The 12,066-nt window shown below is 39.9% G+C and overlaps 1 protein-coding gene across 1 annotated transcript in view; it reads right to left on the bottom strand.

Moving 5' to 3' along the window:
• Positions 1–2,087: 2,087 nt before the first annotated feature.
• Positions 2,088–12,066, bottom strand: part of LOC136875354 (mitochondrial dicarboxylate carrier) — a 173,034-nt gene continuing 163,055 nt past the window's right edge. Inside the window, exon 8 of the mRNA XM_067148889.2 lies at positions 2,088–2,132. Within this exon, the coding sequence (XP_067004990.1) occupies positions 2,100–2,132 (33 nt within the window). The 3' untranslated portion in view covers positions 2,088–2,099. The remainder of the gene's footprint in view (positions 2,133–12,066) is intronic.

Here is a 12,066-nt window from a genome sequence, read left to right on the forward strand (position 1 = left end):
AGTAGTAGTTGTTTAAGTCATCAGTCCATAGACTGGTTTGATGCAGCTTCCATGCCATCCTATCCTGTGCTAACTTTTTCATTTCTACGTAACTGCTGCATTCTACAATTGCTCTAATCTGCTTGTCATATTCATACCTTGATCTACCTCTACCGTTCTTACCGCCTACAATTCCCTCAAAAACAAACTGCACAAGTCCTGGGTGTCTTAAGATGTGTCCTGTCATTCTATCTCTTCTTCTGGTTAGATTTTGCCAAATCGATGTCCTCTCACCAATTCAATTCAGTATCTCTTCATTTGTGATTTGATCTATCCAGCTCACCTTCAGCATTCTACTATAACACCACATTTCAAAAGCTTCTATTCTCTTTCTTTCTGAGCTAGTTGTCATCCATGTTTCGCTTCTATACAATGCCACACTCCAGACAAAAGTCTTCAAAAACATCTTTCAAATTCCTACACCAATGTCCGAAATGAGGAAATTTCATTTCTTAAGAAAGGCCTTCTTTGCTTGTGCTTGTCTGCATTTTATGTCCTTCTTACTTCTGCCATCGTTAGTTATTTTACTAGCCAAATAACAATATTCATCTACTTCCTTTAAGACTTCATTTCCTAATCCAACATTTCCTGCATCACCTGACTTCGTTCAAATGCACTCCATTACTTTTGTTTTGGACTTATTTATTTTCATCTTGTGCTCCTTACCCATACAATTCAGCAATTTCTCCAGATCTTCTGCAGTCTCAGACAAAATAACAATATCATAAGCAAATCTCAGGGTTTTGATTTCCTCTCCTTGGATTGTGATTCCCTTTCCAAATTCCTCTTTGATTTCCTTTACTGCCTGTTCTCTATAAACCTTGAAAAGGAGAGGGGACAAACTGCAACCTTGCCTCACTCCTTTCTAGATTGTTGCTTCTTTTTCAAAGCCCTTGATTCTTATCACTGCAGACTGATTTTTTGGACAGATTGTAGATAATTCTTCGTTCTCGGTATCCGATCCCAATCACCTTCAGAATCTCAAATAGCTTGGTCCAATCAACATTACCAAATGCCTTTTCGAAACCTACGATTGCCATGTATGTGGGCTTGTCCTTCTTAATTCGATCCTCTAAGAAGATGATGATGATGATGCTTGTTGTTTTAAGGGGCCTAACATCAAAGATCATCAGCCCCCTTCTAAGATAAGACGTTAAGTCAGGATTGCTTGACGTCTTCCTACATTTCTTCTAAAGACAAATTGATCTTCTCCCAACTCAGTTTCAACTTGTCTTTCCATTCTTCTGTGAAGTATCAGATGTTATTTCTGTGAATAAAGTCAAAAAAGGAAATCAGATGCGTTGTTGTTTTTCAAGAGGGATGACAGTAGAAAACAGGCAAAATGTACACTGTGTGGGCGATCATATTCCACCGGTGGAGGAATGTCAAATCTCCTTGATCACCTAAGAAGATTCCATAAGAACCTTCTTGAGGCCTGCAAAGCCACTACTAGTAGTGTCATGCAGATGTACAACAAGGAAAGTGATAAAGAAAAAAAAAAAAAGATCAATGGCTATTTGATAAAATTTATAGTCAATGATATGCAACCATTTGATATTGTGTAAAATGAGGCATTTCAAGCCTGCATTAAGTCCCTTAATGCTAGATACTCATTGCTGAGTCACAAGATGCTGACAAAGCAGCACACATACATTTTATTATGTGACGCTGTACCAGACCGCAAGGCCTATTTACATAAAAATTAAGAGGATCTAGTCCCAGACACCTTCTGCACTACGAAGAATAACTTCTACGCATCTTTTCAATCCCATACTGACTACACACAAGATAACGTCAATATTACATCAAGATCATATTTTTGCAAAAAAAATTTTTGGTGGATGCAGCTAACAATTTTTATTTTGATGTTATTTCACCATATTTATCTGTACTGCCTATAATATATGTTTTATATTAATTTATCTCACAAGAGACCTAATACACATATTTTATGAATACTAAAAATCATATCATTATAAGATATTTTATTCAATAAGTTACACTCATATTAATGTCTATATGACCTATATGCAGTATCATGTTGTGTTGATGCTAGATGTCTAGTGTCCAAAGGACTGATGGACAGGGAACTCCTACAGACAACAAAAAAAAAAAAAAAAAAAGATTTTTCCATATTAGACACACTACCATATATAATCTTGGTCCTGTGTTAAATAAGGGTCCAACACAGATGAAACAACAGGAGTTCCCATAATTAATTCACATATTGCTCCCAAACATGTTCTGACCTCATTGTTGACATAAGTCAGCTGGAGCAGAAGGCATACAATGGTTGTATATGGTATGTACTCTCTGCCACCTGGAAAGAGAATAGGATACCAGAGGACTGGATGAAAGGTATGATTATGCCCCTGTATAAAAATGGAAACAGGAAGAAATGTGTAAATTATAGGGGCATCACTCTACTTTTTCACTCACTTAAACTTTCTGGACAAGATAACTGAAAGAAAAATCAGGAATATAGTAGAATTATTGGAGAAGGAGCAACATGGTTCAGGAAGAACCAAAGCACTACAGACCTGATATTTTCCATTAGAATGCTAACAGAAAAGCACTGAGAAAATTGTAAGGACTTAGTGATGGTTTATATGGACAATGAGAAGGCCTACAAATGTGTGCCTAAGAAGATAACCTGGTAATGTCTAGAAGGTACAGGTGTACCAAACTTCCTGATTGATTGATAAAGTAAAGATGCTCTATCAAAAATGCTTTAGCTGTGTCCAAGTAGGGAATGAAAGATCAGATTGGTTTGAAACCAACAGGGCAGTGCCTTGTCACTACTCCCGTTCATTACTGTCATGGATCAGATCACAAAATCCATCAAAGAACATTGCAAAGAGCCTAACACTCTAAATATTTGCAGATGAAGTTCTGGGAAGAAAATGAAGCAGAAGTACAGGAAAAACTAAATCTTTGGAATGGCAAGTTTAAAGTATATGGATTAAACATCAGTAAAACAAAAACTGTTGAAATGACCTGTGAGCTGAGTAACTAAATTGTGTTTTCATGTTTAAGAGTCTTTGTACTGAGTAGAATTGAAGTTGTATGCTATTCTGTCCTTACCTACACAGATTAGAGTTCCAATAGCTTGATTTCTGTTATCAGTGTTGACACAGTTATTAGTATGATTGCAATTACCTGAAATGTATGGCTGATACACAGGCACCTCCCAACCTTACTCAAGCATACCTTCCTCAGTCTTGCTCCCTCCATGATGACTGTTTAGTGGATTGCTTCCACATCACTATGGTATGACTAGTCACTGTTCAAAATGCAACCATTAATTTCGTCATATACAGTACATGATCAAAAAGAGCCCGAATATGTTCCTGTTTCTTGGGATAGGAAGGGGCTAGGAGTGGGAAGGAAGCGCCTGTGGCCTTAATGAAAGTACAGTCCCAGCATTTGGCTAGTGTGAAAATGGGAAATCATGGAAAACCATCTTCAGGGCTGCTGACAGTGGGGTTCTTTTCTTTAAAAATTTTTTTTTTTTTTTTACAGGTTGTGTAACGTCGCACCAACACAGATGGTGACAATGGGACAGGAAAGGGCTAGGAGTGGGAGGGAAGCACCCGTTGCCTTAATTAAGGTACAGCCCAGCATCTGGCTGGTGTGACAATGGGAAACCATGGAAAACCATCTTCAGGGCTTCAAACCACTATTTCCCGAATATTGGATACTGGCCGCACTTAAGTGACTGTAGCTATCGAGCTTGGTACAGTGGGGTTCAAGCCACTATCTCCTGGGTGCAAGCTTACAGCTGTGCGCCCCTAACCGCATAAGGCAACTCACCCTGTCTGAAAACATCACAATTAACGCTACTGTACAAGTAAAAACGTTTACCTATATAAATATACCCAAAATCTTTTTAGGTGATTACACGCCTATAGTGCAAATTGCTGCCTTTACTGCACTACTCTGAATTCTAAACCATGCCATGTCTAAGGAGTTAGCATGATTTGGAATTCAGATGATCGACTGGAGTTAGCATGGCTCTAAGTAGATAGAAACATAGATTAAATAGGTACTTCAGGGTATCTTGTTACAAGGAAAAGGAGTATTTCAATATAAAAAATAATAAAGTACAGCCGAAGACGTAAGAATGGAGATCAGGTGTCTTCAACCGTGTCTGGAATAAGTTTCACCTCCTTTATGATTGAGAAACCGAACAATAAATGTATACATTTTCCAGACAGGGGAGTGTATGATGATCCTATGCCTATTAAATCAGTGAAAACTGATAATAATAAAAACCTCACAAAGTAAATTCCAGAAGAGGACAGAAAGTTCTACTAATCCCTAAAATCAAAACCAGCTAATGATGGTAGTGGTAATGAATTCAGAGTATGGCAGTGGCTATGGGTAGAAAATCATTATATCTAAGTCCATAAGTTACATGATCTGAACAGAGTTTGAAAGAGTTTTATGAAGTGAGAAGCATGCATTATTTTGTTAATGATAACCAAGATGGTGCAAATGGACAGAGACAAGTACTGTGGATTATATTGTGTAATAAATAGGTTATAAATTATGTCATAAATTATCAATAAGAAATACACAACTTATATTTCATTCCTTCTTTCATAAAAGGCTTTTATGAAAATATTTATAACATAACTTACCTGTATTTGATAGCATCTGCTACTAAACTATGCTACCTCCAGTCTTTATCTTTTATTAGACATGAAATAATTGACACAAAAATTAGTTTTACCTTAAATGAATGTATTGTGGTTAGTACCTTATGTAAAATAAAACTCAATAAAAATAAATAAACACAACATAAATATTATGTTTTCCTCTTTCCCAGAGGTTTTAAATTTTGGAGTTAGCATGATTTGGAATTCAGGTCTTCAATTCTTTTCATATAATCAAACACTGATAATAAGGTAATATGATCTGTGATTATGCGACTCGCTGTGCATGGTTTTCATCACAAGATATGTCAGAATAAGAAGTTCCACGAATTGAACAATTTGTGCCTATGCATGTTATGCAAGAACTTTTGTGGGAAATACCACATAATGACCTGCAGGGAACAAGAAAGACTACAGCAGGGAGTAATTAACTCAATTTTTTTTTGATTAATTATGATTATTTACTTTCCCTTCTTTGGCCATTAGGCTGCAATAAAGTAATTAATTAATATCAATATCATAATCAAAAAGGTTGAAAATGAAGACCTTGCTAGAAACTAGAGATATACCATATTTACGCGAATAACCCCCGCACACGTTTTAAACAAATTGAGGCACGAAATTGGGGTGCGGGTTTTATTTGCGTCAAGGTTGACAACACGCTCCTGGCTCACCTAGTTTTTGACGTTGGTGTACAGTTATACTTTGTGTAACCACAGATGTAATAAAACTGTCCCCATACATCATGTTTAAACAGAAAACTCTTCAGACTTTTAATTAAAAACTGCCTTTACATTAAAAAATAGTATTTAACAGAGTAATTTTAATTAAAAATTTCTGTGCATCATGCACTTTCACTCACTTTGGTGTGTCTATAGTGTGTTTCAAATTTGCTAAGTTAGAGTGAAATCGTATATTCTTTTGTATTCGGCGTTTTAAGGAACGCCACAATATGACGAAGCAGGCAGTGTGACGAGAAGCAGGGACAATTAATCTTCCTATTTACAGGGAATCAGGCCTATTGCAAGTTCAGATTAATGAAATACCTGTCACGTAAGTAGGCCTACTTGCTAATTTTCATGGCATTTTATAGCTGTGATAATGTATTTTTATCAGCTCAGGCAAAGCAGCTATATCCTTAAATTAATATGTTCATATTTGCGTAAATAAAATGTGTAGCTGGCAGAGTGATACGAAATGTTTGTTACTCTTTCGGTGGAAGAAATTTTACTTCATTTCATTCTTCTCAAAATAAGCCTTCTTAAAACATAAAAAACATAATACGAAGTATGAAATTTCACAAGAAAATGTGTACACTTCTAAGTTTGAGTCTTTATTACATTTACAAGTAGCTGTTTTTCGTCTCACCATGTTGTACAAAGCTTTTTTATCACTACATATCTCTTAGGCTATATCTACTCTGACCTCTATGCCATATTCAAGCACTGGCCTTCTTCCATTTTAACGGATGTCTTACAACCTGTACAATCAACTTATTTCTTTGTCAACTAAAATTTTGTCATATTTCTCTCTTGTCACATGCTTAATTCCATATCCATTTGAATTCCAATTTGCCTATTTTCTAGGGATGGGAAACCAGCTTCCATGGCTCAGACACAGCGCGTCGGCCTCTCACCACTGGGTTCCATGATTCAAATCCCAGTCACTCCAAGTGAGATTTGTGCTGGACAAAGTGAAGGCGAGACAGGTTTTTCTCCGGGTACTCTGGTTTTCCCTGTCATCTTTCATTCCAGCAACACTCTCCATTATCATTTCCTTTCATCTCAGTCATTAATCGTTGCCCCAGAGGAGTGCGACAGGCTTCGGCAGCCGGCACAATTCCTATCCTCACTGCAAGATGGGGGCTTCATTCATTACATCCCTGACCCGGTCATTGACTGGAAAACAGGTTGTAGGTTTTCATTTCACTAGGGATGGGACAAATGTTTACTTTCCCGTATCATGTCCTTATATATCTATTACACTGGAGTATTAGGATATAAAAGTAACATAATACAAGTTTCAGATCAAATTTTTGGAGAAATATTCACTATAACTGTTGCCTCTTGCAGCCCCTAACTGCACCTTAGTAAGTACTTATAAATAGCAATACTGTATCTTCATCTCGCTTTCTTCTCTCCCACTCTTCCTTTCGCCAGCTCGTCACTCACATTCTTGACTATGCCTCGAAAATGTTTGCAATGACCCATATACACTCCGAGAACAAATACTTCAAAACCATTTATAAAAATCATCGTGTTTGCTAGGTAGCTCTGTGTATTTCTAGATGTCCAAGGATCTGTAGTTAAACAGACACTCGTACCCGACCTTATAAAATATGTTGATCAACGAGTGTCACATACACTTCAGATGCTGCTGGAATGAGATATGAGGAAACAGTCCTTCCATCAGGAAGGAGGTAAGTAGAATTTAATCCAGATCTCTCTCTCTCTATCTCTTTTTTTTTTTTGTCTTTTTACATTGCACCAATACAGACTAATGGTGATGGGATAGGATAGGACAGGATTAGGATGGAAGCTACCATGGCCTCAACCGAGGAACCATCCCAGCATTTGCTTGGTGTGTACATGGGGAAACCACTGAAAACCATCTTCAGGACTGGCGACAGTGGGGTTAGAACCCACCATACCAAGCTTTAGATTAAGAACTGCAGGATAAAAAAGTGAATATATGGACAGATTTTCACCAAACAGACGGCATGACGACGTCAGAATGGATAAATTCTGACTACGAACTGCGGCATAGCATAACGCGCTTCTTATTAAATGTTCAAAAAATCACTGAAAAGGGCAGGCAAAGCAATATGACTAGGACAGGCATATCAAGACGAGTTATCTGACCTATTTATAACAAATGCTGCAGAGCAGCACGGGTCTTCTAGTTATTATTATTATTTGGTACCTTCTTACAACACGTTTCTAAGAAACCATTTCCCTGTAATTGAGTTTTTGTCCATATAAACCGTATCAGGTCGTTTGCTCCTTGTCCACAACACGGCGTGAAATACGAGATGCGAAGTGGGAAGACCACGCCTAACAGTTTAGAGGAACAATGCTTCTGTATGTATTACCACCTGTAGGCCTAATACAAGGCACTTTGAATAACTAAAGAACATGTATAACCGGCCAGCGTGTAACAGAGTAGGAATATCCGCACTTCCTCTAAACGGTTACACATTTATTGCTCGCGCCTCTGCAGGAGTGCGCACTTAGGGAGCTGCTATGCTATGCTTCTGTTAGCCAATCAGAAACTCCCTACCCTTCTTTTGGTTTCGCTCAGACAGTGACTTTTGTATTAGGATCTCTGGTGGAACATAACATTTCTGGAACATCTTACTCTGATGGAATAGGATATAATATCATGTTACGATATGTAACTCCCATCTCTACTATTTACCTTAATCATTCTTCTGCAACACAATACTACAAAGAATTCTATTCACTTTCCACGAAAGCTATTTATTATCATTTCTAGCATACTGCACTGAACATAATTGTTGTTGTTCATGTCCATTTCAACTGGTAATAGCCTTAACAAAGATACTAAAACAACCCAGCATACTAACCAGATATGTTATCAAACATCATACACACTTTCTGTCTTGTAGCCAAATGTGTGTCTTAACACTGGTTAAAACCCCTTCCTAGACCATAACAGACCAGTAACTGATACCCACACTGATTATTCCTGCATGAACCTAGAATAACCAATCTGTTTTAATAATTAAATAAAGAGCTACTACAAGAGAAGCACATATTATGAAGAGAAATTCAAGTAGTTATGATACTATAAAAACAGCTCAGGTATCGATTTAGCTGCAATCACAATTGAATTATTAAGTCTAATTTCACCAAACTATATTTTTGATTTTAATTTCTTACAATCTAAGAACAGAGCTATTGATTTCTGGATATATTAGATTGTGTTTGTCTGCCATTTTATCCTGGTTACCAGCATAAAGCTATAATAGATAAATTGTCCACAAGATGTCAACCTAACTGAATCCAACCTGGAGAACATGCCTTTTACTCAACAAGTAATGTGAACAATAATGATTCAAAAATTACAACCTTCACATATTAATGTCACCACCAGAAACCAAGAGCGTATTTTACCATCAATTCTCACTTCAGCCTCTTTTTAAATGATTTTCATCACATAATCAATCTTTGCAGCATTTATTGGCTGTAGGAGATAAAATATAAGCAAGGCAATCTGAATCACAAAATATATTGCTTTTATCTGTAAATGAATGCTATAATGATTTTACATCACTTTTTGTTTGCAGAGGGTAATTAACAACGTAATCTGATCTTTCAGACAATTTCTTTAAATTAAATGAACTAAAATTCTGCCTTCATGAAGGTCATTATGTTGCTCTTAATGCCAAGTGCAAAGGAAAATTATATGAGGAAAAACTTGGTTATGGACCCTCATAATTTTCATTACCATTTCTCGTGCCTTGTGGAAGGGTCCACTGTGTGGCTTCACTAACCTCATTTTCTTCAGCCTTGGGTCACTTCATGATGTGTAGTATAAGTCCATTGTTGCTTATGTTGTCCCTTGGGTCTCTTTCCAAAATCTTCCAATGTGTAGCCCATGTTCACAATCATGTCTGCTTCTGCTCGCAGCACAAACCATACTAGTTGACTCATGCATTGTCTTCTGTACTGACAATATGCCAAATAATTTTCTTATGGCTGTATTGGATTGTCATGTCTAAGATATGTATATACACTGACTGACAGAGCAAATGCAACACCAAGAAGGAGTGGTCAGAACTTTATGCCAATTGCAGGGTAGACTGACGTCACTGAGGTATGCTCATGATGTGAAATGCGCCGCTGTGCTGCGCACGTAGCGAACGATAAATGGGACACGGCGTTTGCAAATGGCCCACTTCGTACCGTGATTTCTCAGCCGACAGTCATTGTAGAACGTGTTGTCGTGTGCCACAGGACACGTGTATAGCTAAGAATGCCAGGCCGCCGTCAACGGAGGCATTTCCAGCAGACAGACGACTTTACGAGGGGTATGGTGATCGGGCTGAGAAGGGCAGGTTGGTCGCTTCGTCAAATCGCAGCCGATACCCATAGGGATGTGTCCACGGTGCAGCGCCTGTGGCGAAGATGGTTGGCGCAGGGACATGTGGCACGTGCGAGGGGTCCAGGCGCAGCCTGAGTGACGTCAGCACGCGAGGATCGGCGCATCCGCCGCCAAGCGGTGGCAGCCACGTACGCCACGTCAACCGCCATTCTTCAGCATGTGCAAGACACCCTGGCTGTTCCAATATCGACCAGAACAATTTCCCGTCGATTGGTTGAAGGAGGCCTGCACTCTCGGCGTCCGCTCAGAAGACTACCATTGACTCCACAGCATAGACGTGCACGCCTGGCATGGTGCCGGGCTAGAGCGACTTGGATGAGGGAATGGCGGAACGTCGTGTTCTCCGATCAGTCACGCTTCTGTTCTGTCAGAGATAGTCACCGCAGACGAGTGTGGCGTCGGCGTGGAGAAAGGTCAAATCCGGCAGTAACTGTGGAGCGCCCTACCGCTAGACAACGCGGCATCATGGTTTGGGGCGCTATTGCGCATGATTCCACGTCACCTCTAGTGCGTATTCAAGGCACGTTAAATGCCCACCGCTACGTGCAGCATGTGCTGCGGCCGGTGGCACTCCCGTACCTTCAGGGGCTGCCCAATGCTCTGTTTCAGCAGGATAATGCCCGCCCACACACGGCTCGCATCTCCCAACAGGCTCTACGAGGTGTACAGATGCTTCCGTGGCCAGCGTACTCTCCGGATCTCTCACCAATCGAACACGTGTGGGATCTCATTGGACGCCGTTTGCAAACTCTGCCCCAGCCTCGTACGGACGACCAACTGTGGCAAATGGTTGACAGAGAATGGAGAACCATCCCTCAGGACACCATCCGCACTCTTATTGACTCTGTACCTCGACGTGTTTCTGCGTGCATCGCCGCTCGCGGTGGTCCTACATCCTACTGGCATTGTGTAACCTGCATATCGGTTTGAAATAAACATCAATTATTCGTCCGTACCGTCTCTGTTTTTTCCCCAACTTTCATCCCTTTCGAACCACTCCTTCTTGGTGTTGCATTTGCTCTGTCAGTCAGTGTATTTACATTACTCATTGTTTTGTATGTGTCTTTTATTTCTTTACTATGTAAGTTGCTCTTCCTGTCAATTCTCTACTTACCCAGCTTGATTTGTAGCTTGTATTATGCCTTTGATTTTTGAAGTAGATCTGTTGTAGCACGTGGGGTGCAGTAAGATGATATGCAGTAAAACCTCGTTAAGTGAGCCTTCTTTAACTGAGATCTCTGGATAACCTGGATCAATTTAGAGTTTCAATTTAAAAAAATGAACCTCGCCCATGGTCTGGTACCTTGACGTGGTGGGGAGGCTTGTGTGCCTCAGTGATCCCAAGACTGATGGCGGCGGGAGATTTGGCTCTTGGCAGGGTCACCCTTGCTGGTAAGGTCGAGGGTGAGGGCCCAGACTAAATGACAGACCTTCAGCTGTAGGCCCTGAAGGAAGAAAACCGTCAGTCCTGAAGATGCAGCATGGCAGGGGCAGAGGCCAAAAGAAGGCAGCCCCCTCACTGCCCTATAGGCTCTGTGGGCCCATGTCTCACATGCCCAAAATAACATCCATGAAAAGTCAAAACGAGATATATACCGGACTGCTGTACCCGATGACAACATGGCGAGGAAAACGGATTATGAGATTTGGAACATGGAATATACGAGGAATAACTGGAAAGGAGAAAGAACTTGTGGCAGAATTCAAGAGAGCAAGTCTTGTAGTGCTGGCACTGACTGAGACAAAAAGAAAAGGGCAAGGGGTGGATACAATGGTGAACAATCATGTACACATTTATAGTGGAATTAGCAACAGACTAAGGGCCAAATCAGGAGTAGCACTGATGGTCCACAAGAACTTCAGAAACAAGATTCAAGAATGGAAATTCCACACAGATAGGATCCTCACGGTCAGCATACGATTAGATTCTGTGATAGGGTTGATGACATTTACTGTGGTTTACAGAGTGAACGATGATGTAAGAAAGGAGAGGGATAGGTTCCACGAAGAGCTCCAGAATGTGGTGGATGACACTGGAGGGGAAATCATTGTATTAGGAGATCTCAACGGCAGAGTTGGAAACCAACCAGAGGGGAGTGGCAGAGCTATTGGCCAGCATGGTGAACACGTGGTTAACAACAATGGTGAGAGGATTGTTGATTTCCGCATTGCCAATAATCTCGTCGCAGTGAACACCATGTTCCCACATAAGATTATACATATGTACACAAGGGAGGAACCC

Source organism: Anabrus simplex, chromosome 6, assembly GCF_040414725.1.
Source record: "Anabrus simplex isolate iqAnaSimp1 chromosome 6, ASM4041472v1, whole genome shotgun sequence".
In the NCBI taxonomy this organism is placed as follows: domain Eukaryota; kingdom Metazoa; phylum Arthropoda; class Insecta; order Orthoptera; family Tettigoniidae; genus Anabrus; species Anabrus simplex.